Here is a 20,265-nt window from a genome sequence, read left to right as displayed (position 1 = left end):
ACCCATATCCATCTATTCCCTGAGTCCAAAGAGTGAGAGCCCACACCAGAGAATCTCAGCTTTAGGTCATTCAGCCACGTGGTGGCAGGACCAAAGCATCTGTCTCTGACATTTTTAAATTAACCTCCCTCCTCCCTTCAGTACTTGGTAAATATTTAATTAAATGAGCTATTCAGTCCTAAACTCAACTATTCCATGGAATGCTGGAGTTGCCCTTTGAAGCTTTTGAAATAGCAAGCCCTGCTTCCTGTTCATCACACCGTGAGTGAAGGCTCCTAAGGCTGGCGAACATGTGATACAGTGTGTTGCTAGATGTTGTCATCAACTTGAAATGTTTGTGGCCTGTTCTTAATGTAACAATGTACCCTAAAAGAGTCAGAAAGTGTCCTTAGAGTGTTTAGCCATTGATTTTTATTTTTATTTTTAATTTTTTTTGGAACTGTTAGCTAATGTTTATATTCTCTCTCTCTCTTTCTTCTAATACCAGCCTGGTTGGGAAGAAAGAATTCACTTGGATGGCCGAACGTTTTATATTGACCATAGTAAGTAAGCTCTTTTATAGACACACAGGCATTGCAGGTAAAGGGATGGGGGGGACAGGGAATCATTCGAATATTATAGTGAAAGGTTTGTCATTTTACTCTTTGTCCAGGCAGCCAGGTGTTATGTGGAGAGAATGAGGCCAGAGAATCAGTGCCCTCGTACGGTACTGTACATTCATCCCAAGTTTGCTTGAAAGGAGCCCACCAAGCTTTTATCCGATTTGATCTTGTGACTTATTAACTTTTTTTTTCCCTTCATTAAAAAAATTTTTTGGGTCAATAACCCCTTGATATCTGCACTTTTAATAAATACACTGTAGTAATAGAAAATAAGGTTAGAAGTTATAATTGAGTCCAAAATCTATGTGTGAGCAGTGCTTGAAGCAGCATGTTAAACACTGGCCATCAAGGGTCTTATGGCAAGAAGCCCGTTCTGACTTATTTTCTATTCATAGCATGTTTCTTTGCACCCAGCACACTAATCTGTATGTAGTTCGTATCTTGAAATTACAGTATTATAGTTGCTCCAGCACCTTATGAATAAATGTGTGGTTTCTCATTTCAACTAAAAGTTAAACTGATAAAGGTATTGCTTTTAGCTAGGTGTTTTTTTTTAAGGCAACATGTTCTCCATGGGAACATATTTGTATATCCCTTAGAACTTCTGAAAAATGTATATTTAAAAGAAGTTTGCAGTTCTATTTAGAAGTGTGTGCAATTGGTAGTGTTTTGATCTTTTGTTTTCATTTGGTTCCTAAAGATTAGCAAGTCTGCCCCAGGTTTCTCCAGCCTTATATTCTCTTTAATCAAAAGTCCGCTGATGAGCCAATTGTGGGGAATGGGCTACGCTTTGGTTAAAATTTGGTAATTCACGGTACATAGGTTTAGTTTTGTCTTTGACCAGTAAAACTACTGAGGGTTTGCCTGCTGTCCAGAATTTTACAGTGAGCCTAAAATTGCTACCATAAATGCTATAAAATGTGTGTACCCCCACTTTTTTCTCTGATATGCTATTTGTAATTCTACTTATAGCATAATTTATTAAAAGAAGGGAAGGGGGCACACCTCTTTTTCCCACCAAGAACAAAAAACCATTCCTCTTTTAGTTTTTATGCTTTACAATTTCAGTTTTCAAAGGTAGGTATGAATAATAAAGATCTTTTTCTTAAAACAAGGTCTTAACCAGTAACACAACCTTGTTCTGCTACACACAGAATATTTCACACAGCATTGTGGCCATGTTCTGGCTGGTGATCTGATGTTCAGGTCAGCCTGAAAAGAATTTCATGAATGTTCTTAATGCAAGGGCCCCAAAACAAGAAAAACTCTATTGCCAATAAAGTCCATCCCAGTGTACGTTAGAAATAATAAAGATCATAGATTATTTTTCTCGTGGTGTGCGTACACCTAGTATAATATAGAGTAGATGCTTGATAAACGGTGACTTGATGTTAATTCATGGAGGGTCAGTGGTGAAGGTGTGAGGAAGGTCATGTCCTTGGTTGGAAAGTGGAGAGAACTCGTCTTGGAGAAGCAGCAACGATGCCCGCCCCAGGCTTCCCCTGTTTCTGTTTGTTGGGAGGCAGGAGAGGTTAGTTTTGCTAAATGGGCTGTTCCTTATTCAAGCCACCAGTCCCTCCAAGCACTCAGCTCACTCCCTTCCCACTCCTCTTGCCAGAACAGACAGCTTAAAGACGTCATTTCAGAAGAGATGAGGTATTGACATTGATTAAATAGCTCCTGTCTCGAGCCTGGAGTAAAACGTTAAGGGAAGATCTTGAACTGAATCGCTACCTCTCTTAGGGGTCATGTGGTTCTTCTTAAAGACCAGGTATGCCCCTCAACTATGAGTCAGTGGCCACAGGTGTCTCAGATCAAAGCTAGAAGAGAAAATAAAATTCCAGTGAGGCTGTAAAATCCTACTTTCGTCTTTCTTGCCAGCAGTCTTACCAAACCTGTTAATAGTAGCTAAATTAACTTGAGTTCTCATTCTTCTCCTTCATTCTTGTCCCATTATTATTTCAAATACAATGAGGACAAAAGACAAGTTTAGATTCAGAAGTTCTGGAAAAAGTGAGTAAATGGCCACTACACATTCATATCCTATATTGACAATACTTAGCTGTAAAACCGATCTGCATTGTAACCACATAGAGACTTGGGAGCCCCAGGAGGTATTTGCAGTGTTGGATAGAGGAACGAACCAGCTTTGAAGAAGCAGAACAGGTGAGGACCACACTTGCTCGCTATGTGGCCAGGCGCTAGGGCTGGGGGCTGGCTGCAAAAGGACCTTAGGAACAGATTACTTTTCGGATGGATCCCAAGTGATGAGTCAGATTTATGCAGGAAAGCCCGAGGAGAGCAACCCCAGGAGGGAGAAAACATACAGATGTATGAAGGTGTGTGGCCTGGGCCACAGTCCGAGACCTGTGGTGGGGCTGCAAGTGGCCAGGGCACAGAGGAGTCCTGCACATAGGTCAGAGGGGGTCCGCCAGGGGTGGGAACTCGAGTCCCTTCTGCAGGCAGGAGGGAGGTCCTGAAGGTTTTTCTGGAGGGTCCTGACTGGTCAGATTTGTTCTTTAGAAAGATCCTTGCGGCAGAACTGCAAAGGAAGGCTTGAACTGGGATGAGCGAACCCGAGGCCAGGGAAAGAGAGGGCACAGTCTATGGAAGCTCTGCGCCCTCCCGAAAGCAGCTTTCTCAGCGAGACGGGGAACAGAATGGCGAGCGCCAGAGGAGAATGGCTGGGAGGATAGGGATGGAGCCAGTGCTGGGATTGAACAGTGAATGCCTATGATGCTGGCATTTGGGAGTACAGGAACACAGGAACGGGTTTTGTTCCTGGAAGATTATGGGTTTGGTTTTGGTAGAGTTGGATTTGAGGTCGCCATGGGAAATGTGGGTGCACATGTCAAGGGTGGAACTAGACAGACTATGTGGGAGACGCCATGTGTAGGTAGTCATTAATTTACTTCTGCTTTGATGGTACCCAGGTGATAGGACTGTACTCCGGGGAGCTATCACTCAGCTGTACTCTTTATTTGGTTTTCTTTTATTCTCCATCACAATGGCAACTTTACTTTCCAGATTTCTTATGCATGAGGTAAGGGGCCCAAAATGCCTTTTGCTTCCATCAGAGTTCTCTAAAACCATCGAAACATCTCACGTACATTTCCTGCCAACATGAGTCCAGAATCATGTGCTTCAGCATTTTAAAACTTGACCTCTGCTTTCATTAAAATAATTCTATATACCAGATTTGGAAAAATTCCTGGTACGGTCATTAAACCCAAATTTAATGGTTATTCTTATCAATCTATTTACAAAGTACATAGGAAATAAGCAGAATCAATATTCTTAATTTCCTTTTTTTTTTTTTAACAACTTAGATTCCCTAAAACTCCAGAGAGAACCCATTCTCCCCCAGTCTGCCCTCCCCATACCCTTTCACGCAAGTCCATCCCTGCCTCCCACACACACAGTAATCCCTGTGCACAGTCAGAAAACCCACGTGATTCAGGGTCCCCGTGGCACCTTACCACCTACACCACTGGAATAATTGTGTAGGCGGCATGGAGCAGTCTTGCCGGCACGGACACATTTAGAAGAAAGAACACACTTCTCGCCAACTTGACCAAAAGGGAAACCTTTAAATCTGTGCTCTTTGCTCTATCTAATGCTCATTTTTTGGGACTCCTTAGCAGCTCTGATTTTTGCATGCATATGAGTGACACGTGTAATGGATTATTCATTTGTCCAGTGTAGGATTCTTAGTTGAAAACAGTTTTTCAATGCCATAAGCAAAGAAAAAAGTATTTGAAATGAGAAAAATCGTGTGTGTGTGTTAAACTTTTTAGGGACTAAGACTTGTTATGCCTTTTTTCAGTTAAAGAAAAATCAAGATCAAATTATAAATCCTTGAAAGAACAGGGGTTTATAATTGAAATTTTGGCAGATTTTCTTGCCAAAAACAGTGTGAATAGATGGTTTGGCTTTAGTCGTGCATTTTTGATGGAGTGTTTTTAACTAAACAGTATGGGCAGAGGGGGCTGGCATATAGAATAGGGTGCTCTTCTAACCCTGCAATACTAAGTTATTTATTTTGGGGGACAGCTTTTGAAAAAAATCTAGAAATAATTCTTTTTAAAACATTTTTGACACAGAATAGATTTGAACTAATATGCTGATTTTTTTTTTTTTAAACATTAATTTTCAGATAGCAAAATTACTCAGTGGGAAGACCCAAGGCTGCAGAATCCAGCTATTACTGGTCCGGTCAGTATTCTCAAGTTTTAACTCTTCAGTGTAATATTTGGCTTGCATCTAAACATGTATTTCTTGAGTATTACTGCTTACCCGGTGCCAGGGGCCTGGTGTGGTTGGCTAGTTTAGAATTGCCCCCATCTCCTCCTCACTGGTGTTCCCGGGTGGGATACAACTGCATTTGCCTTTTTGAAGGGCTTTTGCTATAAAGGAAAAGAAAGTGCTTTGCTAATGGTAAGAAACTAAACATTTTCTTTTCTCCTTTGTAAAAAGGTGGATTAAAGGTATAACAATCAAAATGTCCTCTCTTCCTTTTTATACCAAGCCAAGCCCTATATCTGTAGCATTTTGTCATTTCTTTTGGCCAAGAGTGGTAAATGCATGCTAACAAATTTAAGCTGTATTCTGACTCTCTTCCAGCGTGGAACGTCTGGAAAAGTTGGGGGAGGTTGTAGCCAACCTCTGGAGCTGGCAGAGTTAAGAACTTTTGTCTCTGTTGACCCACTAACTTCCTCGCAGTCCCCACGTATACACCAGGTGCAAAAGGAAGCTAGGTAGAGCACCCTCTTAAAATACTGCCACACGCTGTGTTCATAAGGACTTGGTCCCGAATACCGCATGGGTCACAGTCATCGGCAGGGAATGTACCAGCATCTCTGGTCAGTGTTTATATGAGTGCGGGGAGCTAATTTGGAATTACAGGAAATGTATGGCATCAGCAAAGCATTGCAAACTGCTAAAAACCGGAGGAGCAAAAGGAAATAAAGCATATTGAATGCTGAGCTAAGAGGCCATTAGGTATTTTTATAATACTGCTTTTGTAGCTTTAATCTGATTCCGTTCAAATTAGGTTTTGAATTACAAAGGTAAGTCTGTTTGAAAACTTAAAAGGTAATACCATGCAAACCTACCTTGATACTTGACATCCCCTTAGTTAATTTGTTGGATTTGTTTATTGGCTTTGTTCAGCTGCTTTGCTACTGTGTAATGCAAAGTGCCCAATCATACCTCAGTTAAAACAGCTGCTTTTTATGTGACTTCAACACCTGCCTTACTACCATGGTTTCCTTTTGATATATTCACAGTCACGATAAGGCGTTAGAGTCCTGTTTTTTCTCTTCTACATCATGGGAAACGTATTCAGGAATCAAGGCTGTTTTCAAGTGACAGAGGACTTTTGACATAATTCTGAAGCCTTTTGAAATAATCTCTATCACTTATCGATCATCTACCTTCACTCAAACACTGTTAGTTCTTACTGCTATTGAAAATTGTTCGGCATCATAAATCCAAGTAAATTTGACCCAAAGAAAGATCTTTTTTTTTTTATATATATACTAACAAAAGAGCCTTATTTACTCTTTCCTTAGTAGTAGGGATACTTCTTTCAGGAAGAGTATGTGTATTTAGGTAATTACCCACTTAATGTAGATAGCTGGCTTTTGTTGTCATTCAGTTCTGAATATTTGGTAATTTCCATGATTTCTTTCTCTCCTTGACTTACAAGTTATTTAGAACGTGCTTTTCGTTTCTAAGAGTATGGAAGGGTTTTTGCCTATCCATTTCTTACTAATTTTCTAATTTTACTGCTTTGTGGTCAGAGAATATTATCTATGGAATATTGATTACCAGATATTTGAAACTTCCTTGGCAGCTTGGCCATTTTTTATAAATGTTCCTTTTGTGTTTGAAAAGAATGTGTATTCTGTCTTTGTTGGGTATAGAGTTCTTTATATGTCCATTAAATCAAGCATATGGTGTTCAAATTACTCATTTCCATCACTGCTTTTTTTTCCTGGCTGTTCTGTCTACCCAAGACAGTAGTGTCAGACTCTCTGATGGCAAGCATGGCTTTATCAGTCAGTTACATTCACTTTCTCTTCCTTAGTACCTGCCTGGTAATGTCTTTTCTCCCTCTCAGTTAGCTGTATTTTTTCTCTTTTCCTACCTTCTATTAGATTGATAAAGTGCCCTTTATTTTCTTTCATTTTCTATATTTGCTTGGAAGTTGTATTTTCTATTTCTGTGCTTTCAGTGCTTACGTTAACATTTTTAACCAACGTACTTCATGACAAAATTAATTGCTCTCTCCTCCTGAGCAAGATGGGACTTGAGGGACCTCTCATGCCATTCTTCCGGAACTCTTACTTTCCATTGTTCAGCAACATTTTAAAACTTTCCAAACAGCCATTGGTATTTTATCTTTGTTCTCAACAGCACGGCTTACTTCCTTCCCTTATATGTAGGCAGATTTCTTTGCCCACCATCGCTTCTTACACCTGCTGTTTCCAGGTTATCTTCTGAATGAAGTATGGTTCCGGATTCTCAGAGTCTACAGATCGGCAGCATCAGAATCGTCTGGAAACTTGTTAGAAAAAATTTGGGAGTCCCAAGCCAGGCCTACTGAAAATCAGTGATGTTGGGGGTGGGCCCAGCAATCTGTGTTTGGACGCACCCTCCCAGGGGTGGTGATACCCCCTAGAGCAGCACTGTCTGAGAGTGGGAAGCTCTTAGTCTGAGAGAGAAGGCTTATCTGACCTCTCTGTTAAATGACAGTTCAGCTTTAGAAGCCTTGGCTAACAGTTATTTTCCTAATACTTTGGAGATCTTCTTTCTTGTCTTCTGGCCTCCACAACTGTTGAGAAGCTTGTTGTTGATTGGCATTTTTCTGATGGGTAAATCTTTCTTTTCTCTGGCAGTTTTGAATTTTCTCTGTGACTTTGGTGTTGTATAATTTTACTCTCAGGAACCTAAGCGTGGATTTCTTTATATTGATTCTGCTTTGGACTCATTGTAATTCTTCAGTATGAAGACCCTGTCTTCCCTCCATTCTGGAAGATTCTTGGCAGTTACTTCTCACATACTGTATCTTTGCCATTCTTCCTGGTTATCTGTACCAGTAATTCCTCCTGGGTATGTGATTCACCTTTACCTTCTGTCTTCCCAATCTCTTAGTTTTCCAGTTTTCCATCTCTCTCTCGCTCTCTCACTCACTCTCGGTCTGTCTCTCCCTCCCTCAATCTCTAGCTCTCCTCATTGCTGTATTGTGGGCTTAGCTCTTCCAGCTAATTCTTTTTTAAGCTTTTTATAACCTACCCTTTACCAGTTCATTGTGTCTGTTACTTCATTAACTGTGTTTAATTACTCATCGTTCTATTGGGTCTTTTTAAATTTGCTTGGTCTTTTCAGTTACTGTTATTCTATCATGTTCTTCCATTTTTTATTTTTATTTTCTTTTTTAATTCATACTTAGCTCTCTAATCATTCTTAAAATGCTTATTTCATATCCTCTTTCAGATTATTCTGTTACCTCTGGCCACGGGGGCACTAAATCTGCCCCACGTTGTGTTTGTAGACTCCTCAATGGTAGTTCGGTTTAGTTCAGTTTATAATTTGTGTGTGTGCGCTCATCTTTGTTTTTTTCTTTTTTTCTTTTCCTCCTCCCCCTCCCCCCGCCATGAGGCATTTATAAGACCTGACCTGTATTTACCGTTAACTTCTTAGCTTGGGATCATGCAGGCCCAGTTAATATAACTGTGGACTTCATACCCGCTTTGGTGTAGGCTTAGAGTATGAATTTATTACAGGTCTGTTTCTTTTTGTTTTTCTCTCGTTTGTGGTCCTGGACAGAAGGTAAGCTTCCTTACGACTTTCCTGGGCTGGCGGGTAGTTTTCTTGTCCCCATGTCAGTTGTAGGTTTTAAGCAGGGAACTCTGCTCTTACTCCCTAGGTCATGCAGACTGTAGGCCAACTTCTGTGTCCCCCGTCTGTGGTTTAAGACCCCAGCCCAAGCGCCCAGTCTAGGTCCAATGCCCACTTCTTTAATTTTAAGTCTTTCTGCTTATCTGGAACCTCGAATTTCTCTTTTTCCCCAAGTTTTAAAAAATAGCCCAGATTCGGGGAGGGGGGCCCCTTCCTGTGGCCACTCAGCACAGCATTACTTAAGTCAGTATGCGCTCTGTGTTACCAGCGTCACCAGTGCAAGTGTTGATCCAGTGCTGTCCGTGCTTGCTGCTCTTATGAATACTGTCTCATGTTCGTGTCACGCTTTGTACTTGGCCGAGAACTTTATAATCAGCTGCTTTGAAAACTCCAAGCAGTCCCCTCAAGAAGGCAGGGAAGATGTTGTTATTCCCAATTTGTCAGAAGCTCGGAAAACTAATTGTGTCGCCCTTGGTTCCAGCAAATGCCAAAAGTCGAAGTGAAGCTGCAGGTGTACTGACCCCACCCGTGTCTCCGTGTCGGACGCGAGCCGTCCTCCGTAAGGAGCTCCGGCACCGGGTGGGCTAGGACAACACGAAAACGTTCAGACCCGACTTCTCCAATAAGTCAGCACGTCACTTGTGCTCAGAATAGAAAACCTATTTAAGAAAGAGCGAAGGGCTTGAATCAACAGACATGTTAAGTTCTGATGCAGGCTTAATTTTGTAAGTTCAATTGTACATAAGAAAATAAGATGCCAAATTTTCAAGAGAGAGTCAACAATCTGGCCTGTCCAGTACAAGACATGGACCACCCTTGGAAGTGTCTTCAGAGGCTCCGTGGTATGGATGTCTTTGTCCTGCTACACTGTGGGCTTCTGTTGAGGAGGAGATTGTAAAAACCTCCTTATTGCACTTCTTCTTATTCATAAGAACTCTCTCTAGAGAGAAAAGAGAAGTATTGGAGGAGGATCAGGATTTTTCCATTTTCATGCCTCGTTCCCCAGAAGAAGAAAGACCAGAAATATCTCAGCATTTTATTTCCACCCACATGTAATCGGCACCCCCCAGTTATAAGTTGGACAGGGGAGTAGAGAGCATGGGCTGGGGGCAACATTTTAAAATATATCCCCTCCCCCTCCCCTTCACTTAAGACTCTTGAACTTGTATTTTAAGCCTTTCTTCAACATTTTCGGGGGAGGACACAAAACCAAAAAATAATAGGCTGGGAATCACAGATTTTTGGAAATGGAAGAGGCTTGAAGTGCTTCCGGTCCATTTCTTCTTAACGTGAAGAAATTCCGTCGTCCGGAGGGTCCGTCACATGGCTGGCTGGCACGGGAGTCTGCCTTACAAGCCAGGTCCGCTGAAGCTGGCCTGAGGTAGTGAAAGGACATAACCTTTTTTCAGCTTACGTTCCCTCTGTCACAGTTCAGCGTAGCTAAGAGCATCAGCCGAACGCTTTCCTTCTCGAGACTTTACACACACTGCTTTCTAGTGATTTATTCCCTCCTGTCACCCTGGGTTCGGCTCAGATGTCCCTTCCTCAGAGCTTGCCTTCCCTGACCGCTCGTATCGTAGCCTGCCGAGAGCTCTCTCTCAGCTTTTCCTCAAAACATTCACCACTCTTCATTTATTTCCCGCTTCCACTTGCACACAGTAGCTTGCAAGCTCCAGGAGGGCACAGGGGAAGAAATCTTTGGTTGATGCACCATGACTTCCCTAGCACCTAAAATGCCTGGCACACAGTAGGTGCTCAAGAAATACTGTAGAATGAATCAGCGGAGGAACCACCAAAGAGCGAATACACAGGACGTCTTAGTTTGTGATGGGCTGTAGTGTTAGTGGGGCCAAAAACATGACATGGCTTTTGTCAGAACATTGTATCCTTTCCCTCACTGTGGTGGTTGTCCAGATATTGGCAAAATTTCTACATTTTTTAGAATAAGGATTCATACATGGTATCGTCAGACTAAACACGGCCCCAAATAAATATGATATGTGGTCAAATCTAGTGCCCAGTGGAAAATCAAATGAAGAATGGCTTAAAAACTAAGAGCAGACCCGAGGTACCCATAAATTGTCTGTAGAATGTTCTTCGGATATATAAACACATTGTCTTTATTGTTCTTGAATTACAAAGCAAAACACTGACATGATTATTGTTTTCTATAAGAGTGGTTATTTTTGTTTTGGCTTATTGTGTGATTGTGTCTTAAAATAGTATGAAGGAGGGAAGCTTTGGTTCCTCACTTCTCCTCTTTCTGAAAGTATAAGGTGGTGTTAGGCTTGGAGTCTGGAGACTCTTTACTAAGGATCAGTATATTTTGTTAACTTAGCCCAAAACGATATCAGCAGAACTGTTCTTGCCCAAATTCATACTATTTGTGAAAAAGCAACAAGTTTTTCTGAGTATGAGGCTGTCCCAGTTATGTCCATGTGTGTGCAAAAGCCAATCTTCTCTGCTTCATAAAAAAAATTAGAAGCCTTTTCAGTAGCCTGAAGTCAGGGCTCTGGCTCTCAGATATTGTAAGCTACTTTACAACATAGGAAGTAAAGAATATAAATGACTACATTAAAAGGTTATTACTTTGCCAGGATAGATTCCAGAACTTTGAGTAATGAAAGCTTAACTCAGTTACCGAACCCACACCTTTGGTACCATCACTCTGCTTCCTAGATAAGCCATTCCAGATTTAAAGAAATCCCTGCCCAAGATTACTAACTAGTAAGAGGCAAACCTTCTGACTCCTAAATCGAAGATGTTTCCAGAATGCTTTCTACCTGATTTTGTATTCCTTGATAAGAGTATCAGTTCACTGGCCTTTCTTGTCATTTTATTTCCTCCCTATGGTTTTTAAAAGCATGAAGAGTCTTTTCAAAATGACCACATAGGTCATTTTGGGTTTTGCGTTAAAGAATCATAGCCAGTAACTTTTACCTAAACTTATAACTACAACAACAACAACAACAACAAAAAGGTTACACCCTGACTCCCATTTAGGCAGAAGTCACATGGACAGTATATTTGGTTTATGTGGCATATCCCTTAAAAATAATTTCTTGAATATCAGTACAGTTGTTTTCAGGGGTGAAAGCCCCCCCCAATACAGTGCTGATTAGCCTCAATCATTTCTAGAACTTTCCCATGTACTATGTAGACATTATATAAATTTCAGTGATAATATGGAGAGTGAGAATTTTAAGGTTTATGATTTGTGAAATTCTGTGAATGTTGGCTCAGTATACATAAAATTTCAAGTGTATTGTTTATCTATATTTATAAATTTATCTTCCAGGCTGTTCCTTACTCCAGAGAATTTAAACAGAAATATGACTACTTTAGGAAGAAATTAAAGAAACCTGTGAGTAACATGTCTTCCAAAAATGCTGTTTTAGTCATCTGTAAGTTGCCAAAGTTACTTCAGTGAGAACAACTTGTGTGTTACCTTTATGTGTATACTAAAAATGTTACCTTCCTTTTCCCATTGCACTTTGATCCACCTGGATCTTCAATCTGAATTTTCTTTTTAAGAGACCTGGTAAGTGAAGACAAACTTAGTATTACATATCAAATCAACCTGAATGGTAATTTCTTATGTAATACATAACAAGATAAAAATGATTTTAGTGGGATATAAAATAATTCGGGACCTAGTCAAAAAGTGTGGAGAAGCCTGCGGTCATCATCATAAAACCTAGACCCTACTCAGAAAAATGTTCCCATCCTTCCCTCCCAATTCAAAAGTATAGTTTTAATTATATTTATAACCCAAATATAATTTACAATACTAAATTATAATATTTGGCCTGTTAAGAGCGAGTATAATTTTCAGATTAAAATTCTCAGTGGGAAACCTTGCGAGGTTTTTACAAAACTGAGAAACCCTATGAGGTTTTTACAGGCCGAGTTTTTTTTTTTTTTTTTTAAAGATTTTATTTATTTATCTGAGAGAGAGAATGGGAGACAGAGAGCATGAGAGGGGAAGGGTCAGAGGGAGAAGCAGACCCCCCGCTGAGCAGGGAGCCCGATGTGGGACTTGATCCCGGGACTCCAGGATCATGACCTGAGCCGAAGGCAGTTGCTTAACCAACTGAGCCACCCAGGCGCCCCTACAGGCCGAGTTTTAAATCACAGTATTACATTTTCTCCTGGCACATCCTCCCCAGATCTGCACCGTGTCTTCTGTCTTACTGTCTGACGTCACCTCTCTGGTGCAGGTTTTACCAATTTTCCCCTCAGTGTGCGCACTCATGGTTTCTGCACCGGCCACTGTTTCTTGGCTTCCTCCCCTTGGGAAGAGGAGAGTATTGGGCACAACTCCCCTCACCCCAGTCTGCCCGGACTCCGTCGTGGTCTCTCCCATTCCATGCCTTTGGCTGATGCCTCTTTTCTGGGCCTCTGCAATGGCCAAGGCACTGGGGACACGCAGGTGCACGAGACAGTCCCTGCGTCAGGAGCTCTCACGTTGGGTCCTCTCCCTCCCAGCGTGCTGATTCAAGTAGCTCTTGGATAACTGCCTTGAAAGTGACCCTGATACACACACATAAAATTCCTCAGTGTTATTTAGTGAGTAACCGACATGTCCCCCAGTAGTTGGGGATGACTTTGTGGATAGGAGCCTGTCACACCCTGGCACTCCCGCTGGGGTGTCACCTGCCGGGAAACTCCCGCTGCAACTCCACTGTCAGAGCAAGGCTAACCCTGGTCCTCCTTTTTCCAGGCAGCAGTGATTCACAACTTCGCTCAAGTGCTTGTTTATGTTCATGTTCTTTAACTGTGACCTTTGCCATGCTTTCCCACAACCTGGCATGATCCTCGAGGTCCCACTTCTCATGGCACCAGAATTAGCTTATAGGCATCATGGATCACATCTACCAGCTGGAGACCCTGCCAGAGTTGAGAATGCTCTCAACTGGGCCAGATGAGAATTGTTTTCTGGGTTTTGATGACCTGGACTGACATCCCTTTCTTCGACAGAAGCAATATGGAGAGTTGACCATATTTCAGTGGCCAGTGGGTGGACAGGAGCCTCACGGTTGTTTATAAAAGGCGGGGAGAGGACGATTGTCTTCTGCTCCACATAGTTTCTTGTGCCACATGTGTTGCTGGCTCCGTCTGACAGCTGCTGGTATAAGCTCTGTGTATCTTATCCTGACGTAGTGGGGCTCGCTGTCTGTGTGAATAAAATCCCTGAAGGAGGGAATCTCAGTTGGAGCCCTTGGTCACTGCTTGTTTATTTGAAGACTGCCATCATCTCTACTTTGTTGTTTTTCTCTGTTCGAAAGTAAGATGTGTATTTGCCGTGTGATTACGTGCTTGTTTTCTTCTTTCGTGTAGGCTGATATTCCAAATAGGTTTGAAATGAAACTTCACAGAAATAACATCTTTGAAGAGTCCTATCGGAGAATCATGTCTGTGAAAAGACCAGACGTCCTGAAAGCCAGACTGTGGATCGAATTTGAATCAGAGAAAGGTCTTGACTATGGGGGTGTGGCCAGAGAGTGGTTCTTCCTACTATCCAAAGAGATGTTCAACCCCTACTATGGGCTTTTTGAGTACTCTGCAACGTAAGTATGCAGAGTGCGCTCAGAATGTGTCTCCCCCCCGCCCCGAAAAAGTAATTAGTAATGAATTTAAACCTAATGGGAGAATGAGTGGCTCAGTCATTTGAGATGAATTAACATCGCTGATTTCAGCACTCCCCTCCCCCCATAAGTCTAGAACAGGTTCTGACTCTACATGGTGAAGTAATGTGCTCTGTGAACACCTAAAAATGATTTTTCCCTTGTCATTCGGGTTCATATAATTGAAATGGAAAATGTGCTGGGGACTTATGGTTAGGAACAAGAGGCAATTTTCATTTGTAATGTTATGCTAATTCAGGAGGATTTGTCAATGTCAGAATTCAGGAACTCATCATCAGGTTATGAACAAGAATAGTTTCTGAAGTTCTGCTCAGAGGCAAATGATGACGAACTTTGAGGACCCATTCTTCAGGATATAAAGGACCATGTCTTGGTCCTGTAAGGGAAGAAACAGATTCTCCCTTGTATTGGGATTTCATCTTCACCAAACAGAAACTGAGGCAGATTTAGTTGCATTCTCAGGAATCAGACACCCACAACTTACAAGGCCGGGAGCTCCTTCCAGGCTGTGGAGTTTCCAAAGGCTTCGGCTGGACCTGAGGCCCCAGTAGAATAGTCGTTGACCTTGCTGAAGGGCAACCTGTGCCGCCAAGGGACATGGGTTCTCCCGCATCATCTGCCTGGTGCCACTCTCCTGGGAGCTCTCCTTGGTTGCTCTAGCCAAGAATTCCCATTTTGTTTTTTTGTTGTTGCTCCCCAGTCCCATGAGAAAGCCTGCTATGTGAAATTGATAAAACCATTGAAGTGGAGGGCAGGGTAGGGAGGCGAGACCCTTATCTCTCACCCACATTCCCAGAGAGACCCCCCCTCCCCGCCCAGGGAATCTGTGGAGCCCAGTTTAAAAACCACTGATCCTCAAGATCTTGAGACCAAAGAAGGATGATTAGATAAATGTGAACATTTCGAGGTTTGTATTGTTGAGACAGCTAAATGCTACTCCCAGTGCCCATGGAGCCTTTCAGAGCAGAGTGGTGGTCAGACCAAGGGTTGGGTCCATCAGAAAAACTTTTAAATCTCCAAACCAAAAGTCTCTCAAAGGAATTAACCCTCATCCTCACAGAGAAAACCTGTAGTACTCACATCATTGGCAGTCGACACATGGCCCCTCCGTTACATGGTGTTTCTCGTCCTCCCAAAATATTTGACTGAACCATATGCAATTGACATTTTTTATAGAGCAAAGGTAGTCAAATACCAACAGTTTCTGGTGGTGTGACTTACATAGGGCATGTGCACCTGCTCTGTTAGACCTCAGTCGGTCACAAAGGGGCTAACTAAACAGTAAGTCGTGTTCTCTGGCTTTTATGCCTTTTCCCATTGGGTACAGAATGTTCGCAGGTGCGCTGTGCAAGTCAAAGGACCGGTGGCAAAGGAGAATTCAGGTCGTTGAATTTCTTATTTAAAAGTATGATTGCGCTTTACCTGTCTCTCCCTCCCCAAAGGGACAACTACACACTTCAGATCAACCCCAATTCAGGCCTCTGTAATGAAGACCATCTGTCCTATTTCACTTTCATTGGAAGAGTTGCTGGTCTGGCAGTATTTCATGGGAAACTTTTGGATGGTAAGTTACTGAAATGTCACAAAGTAACCAAAATAGGACAGTGCCGTTTGTGGTTCCTTACTAGGTGTCCTATCTTTCACATCACGATGCTAAGCAAAAGTGTCACTGATTCTCTGTAATTGGATGAATTAGTTTTTTGGTTTGCCCATAAAAGAGGTGCTTTTCCCTGGTGTCATCCTAATTTGAGCACTGAAGACATAGTGTCTACACAGTTTAAATACAGTGTAAAGCACAGAACATTCTGTATTTGCACATTTTCTATGTTTTCCAGAATAACTTTTTTTTTTAACAAGAGGTAGATTTAGTGACAGATGGAAAAGCTAATTGAAAAGTTAATTAAAATGATCTAATCCATCCAATATCCTGCTATTGTTCCGTTTGTCCCCAAATTATTATTTTTGAATGTGAAGAGATTGTAAATAATTTCAAAGCAATGTTATCACTCAGTGAAGAGATTGACCCTAGGATCACTGCTAAAACAGATGGCACAAAAGAATCTCTCTATTATTTAGAGCATATAAGTCATGGAAGAATTTCAAGGTATACTTAAAGTTAGAAGTCAGACTCCCTTCCTGGCTGGATCTATAGGATTCTTGGTAGTAGAGACCTCTTCTGCATTCAGTCACTTCAGAAGTAATGCCCATAAGAGGGCATCACAGAAATAATCGGTGAGGAAATTGAATCTGAAATGTTTTTGAAGGGGGGCCTGGGTGGCTTAGTCGGTTAAATGTGCGATTCTTGATTTCAGCTCAGGTCATGATCTCAGGGTCATGAGATCGAGCCCCGCAAAGGGCTCTGTGCTCAGCAAGGAGTCTGCTTGTCCTTCTCACTCTACCCCTCCCCACATGAGCACACTCTCTCTCTCTAATAAATAAAATCTTCAAAAATATCTATTTTTTGAAGAATTTGGGCATGAAACAGTTGAGGATAGAAGGCAGAGAGTAAGATTTGGGGCAAAATTGTAATTACCATAGAAAATGAGGTTTTACGGGGAATTATGTTAATTGTGTTTATGGAACCTTAGCTATTCCAAAAAGTAATTGATGTCCCCTCTGTACTTTTCCCTTCAATACATTTTCACTGGTAATTGCTAGCTGATTTTTGATCCTCTCATTTCATATTTTATTTTTGGTTGGGAAAATAAACATTTTTTTTTTCTGATTTGAAGGAAACCACAGTCATTGTTTATGTATATATAAAATATATACATGTACATAGTGTGTGTATAAATATATTTTAATTTGCAACTTTGGAGTCATGCCATAGATTATTTCAGCCTATGCAGATTCATTTCAGCCTTCTTAGAGGTCTGTTTATTTACCTTCTGCCAAGTGAGAAGGCATTCTTAGTTGCTTTGGAGAAATCTAGAAAGTAGAAGATAGGATCCTGACCTCAGTGAACTTCTATTCTCTTGGGGCGGGGGGATGGTGGGGAGCAGAAGAATCACAGCAACAGAAGGGGGCACAAGGAGCAGGCCGAGGAGAAGGCGGCTTGGCTGGAGGGCCAGGGAGTGTGTTGACCTGCTGTGTATCACCTCGAGGGTGGGGTAGGATTTATGCATTTCGAAGCTGGGATCACTTCAGAGCCAAGCTCCATGGAAGGAGTAGCGGGGAGGGCCAGGAACATGTCAGGGAGTGGAGGAGACTGCCACACTGGGGGACAACAGTGTACCTCGAATTGCGGAGTTAAGAGCCAGAGTGCCCCTGGGTGTGTGGTCAGAATGTGAGTGCCCCCTGTAGGCAGAGGCTGTGTGCTCTACAGGTCAGCCCACCGCTGCCTTCTGCTGGTTTCCTCCTTTTACTACCTTTTACCTCCCTAGACCCCGAAGGTTATTGAGCCAGCAGGATGGGGAATATGCAGCAGAGCGCTGTGACAGATTGGATGGGGCAGGGGGGTGAGGGTGAAGGAGGAGGGGGAGAAGGGCCCCCTGGGAGGAGGTGGTGCCCAAGGGATGCTGACTTGCCCTTGGGGAAGGCAAATCAGGGTCCCTGCGGGCCACCTCTGTGGTGGTGGAGTCCATCGCCAGAGACCTTCATCCCCCTCCCTTGGAACACTGCACAGCCTTCTGAGTGGTCTCCCTCGTCTCCCACTTGCCCCCTTCCTTGTTTTCTCCCAATTACTGCCCAAGCAGTGATCCCCAAGTGCAGGTGAAATTTTCACCTGGCTTTTCCATGACACCCGAGCCCCACAGGCAGCGGCCTGACTCTCCAGCGCCCCCTGCCGGCTGTGTGCTTCCCAGTCCCCTCTCTGGCCTGTCCTCACCCCGGCCCACCCCTGGCAAGTCTCAGTCTTGTCCCCTCCGCTTCCACTGCTCTTTTGTCCTCTTGGTCATGTGCCTTGTTTGAGCTGCAGACTCCCGCTTGGCCCTGACTTTTTTCTCCCTCCTTAGAAGCCTTTAGACCCCTTCCTGTTGTACTGACCTGCCTGAGCCTTGCCTTCCCCTAGGCCAGGCCTGGCCTGTCATTCAGCCTGAGGGCAGCTTCATTTTTTATTTCAGCAGTATCACAGCTTTGAGAACTAACCCATATTTTTCCTCCCTGTCTTAGGTTTCTTCATTAGACCGTTTTACAAAATGATGTTGGGAAAGCAGATAACTCTGAATGACATGGAATCTGTGGTGAGTAAATATAGATCACTCCCCTGGGCATCATGGGCCCCTCTGCCTTGCAGAGGGGTAGCTGAGACCATGTTGTAGTTGCAGTGATTTTTGTGGGTGTTTTCGTTCACTGTGAACAACAAGGAACGTTGACTTGTTCACGAAGTTAATTGAGCTCCCTAAATTCTAATAAGTAAATCGTTGTTCACATTTCCTAGAATCGTGCTGCTCGAGGTGGGTAGACTCCAGTCTCAGCCACCTCATTTCCCTGGAACTGGTTTGACCAAACTGAATCCAAGGGTCATCTGGGGGTCTCACTGCAGCTCTTAACTTTCCTTCGAAAACCGCTGATCCAAATGTTTAGAGATTCATCAGCTATCCCTCTGTTTTCTGATCTCAAAACATGGAAGGAGCGCAGGCCAAAACGTAGCTAAAGGGAAGAGCACTTCCAGATATGGAAGTGACCGGTTCGGTGCCGGGGATGGGATGAACCCAGTTAGAAAAGGATGCTAGAAGACACTCTCTGAAACATGATTTGGGCTTTCCCATTGCAGTCAACTTACCCATTATATCTAGGCTGACCATTTTAGGGTCAAAAGGATTTTCTATAAAAACAAAAGTGACACTCTTCTCATAACGTGCTTGCTGCTTCTGGTTTTCTGTTAATTCACCCATCCCCCCACCGGCCTGCTCCAGCTGAGCGTGGGGGTGTTTGCCCGAGTGCCAGTGCACTCACAGGGCCATCAGGAAGCTCTTTGTCCACTTGGGGTATAGCAGCTCTGCTTTCATATCCTGTCACTTGATGAGAAAGCACGTGCATCCCCTTGGCCTCGCTGTGGTGTCGATGCTGACTCTCAGGGCATATGAGCCGTATTCTCCTCGTTTACCAGCATTCGTCGGAGCTCTGCTCATCATCTCTGCGTGAAGGAAGAGGATGACGCCCACAGTGCACTTGAATCCACTCCGCTGGTTTTCCCGTGGGCGAGTTGCTACACAGAACCCCAGTAGCAGCCTCAAAGCTTCCACCTTTAACTTACCCTTTTATTATCATAGAATGAGGGAGCTGGGAACATAGACATTTCTTCTGAACCTAAATTTTATACCGCCTGTTGACGGTTGGTGCACGCATTCTCTTCTGCCTTCCCGGAGCCTGTCCAGCGTGTCCCCAGTGGTGGAGCCCCTGGGCCTGCCCCCGAGAGAGGAGCCCAGGCCCCTGTGGGCTGTGTCTGGCTCTGACAGAGCAGCCTTCCTGTTTGCTTACAGGACTTGCCGAGAGCAGTAAAAGCACAGGAAGGGGGGATAAAATCGTTGGTATTTAAGTAGAACATTTTCTGTCTTTCCTGTTTTCCTCTGATATTTTCACCCTTAAAAGATCGGACGTATATTGATCTCTCCATGGTCAACTTGATGTTCCTTCTGCCAGTCCAGAGCAGGTTGCTTCCTCTACCCTTTACGGAGGACAGGATTCATGTCCAATCCCCTCCTGACTACCAAAACATTTTTTTGGTTTGGTTTGTATTTTAAATTACAGGGGAAGAGTAGGTTTGGAGCAGAGCAAGAAACCTATTAGTGACTAGTAATCTTTGAGCATTCTGAGGGGAATTGCGTGAAAAAGACTTAATGACTTGAAGAAGTCAAATGAGTTTGTATTTGGGGAGGAAAACTTAATTTCTCTGTCATTTCTATAGGATAGTGAATATTACAACTCATTGAAGTGGATCTTGGAAAATGATCCTACTGAACTGGACCTGATGTTCTGTATTGATGAAGAAAACTTTGGACAGGTACGTGTGGGCCTCCCCGGGACTCCCTCTTTGACTTCAGAGTCTTTGCTTCTTCACAGAAGGGCTATAACAGGACTCCGCTGGACAATTAAAATCACTTCTGAGAGCTTCAGATGTTAATTAGCATCTCATTACACGGGTACCTCCTTGTCCTGCCAGGAAGCTA

General features: G+C 43.0%; 1 protein-coding gene across 12 annotated transcripts in view; it reads left to right on the top strand.

Annotated features, from left to right (window-relative positions):
- NEDD4L (NEDD4 like E3 ubiquitin protein ligase) overlaps positions 1-20,265 on the top strand; it is a 330,492-nt gene that overhangs the window by 287,004 nt on the left and 23,223 nt on the right. For 11 of the 12 annotated variants that reach the window (XM_032422607.1, XM_032422609.1, XM_032422616.1 and 8 more), the window contains 8 exons: positions 488-542; positions 4,759-4,817; positions 8,436-8,438; positions 11,806-11,871; positions 13,848-14,077; positions 15,598-15,719; positions 18,266-18,336; positions 20,004-20,099. In XM_032422607.1, the coding sequence (XP_032278498.1) occupies positions 488-542; positions 4,759-4,817; positions 8,436-8,438; positions 11,806-11,871; positions 13,848-14,077; positions 15,598-15,719; positions 18,266-18,336; positions 20,004-20,099 (702 nt within the window). The remainder of the gene's footprint in view (positions 1-487; positions 543-4,758; positions 4,818-8,435; positions 8,439-11,805; positions 11,872-13,847; positions 14,078-15,597; positions 15,720-18,265; positions 18,337-20,003; positions 20,100-20,265) is intronic. The other variant, XM_032422604.1, reaches the window with a different exon arrangement.

The sequence above is a fragment of the Phoca vitulina genome, unplaced genomic scaffold, assembly GCF_004348235.1.
Source record: "Phoca vitulina isolate PV1807 unplaced genomic scaffold, GSC_HSeal_1.0 scaffold27, whole genome shotgun sequence".
In the NCBI taxonomy this organism is placed as follows: Eukaryota; Metazoa; Chordata; class Mammalia; order Carnivora; family Phocidae; genus Phoca; species Phoca vitulina.
The sequence above is the reverse complement of the archived record's forward strand: the minus strand, read 5'-3'. Positions and strand labels throughout refer to the sequence as shown.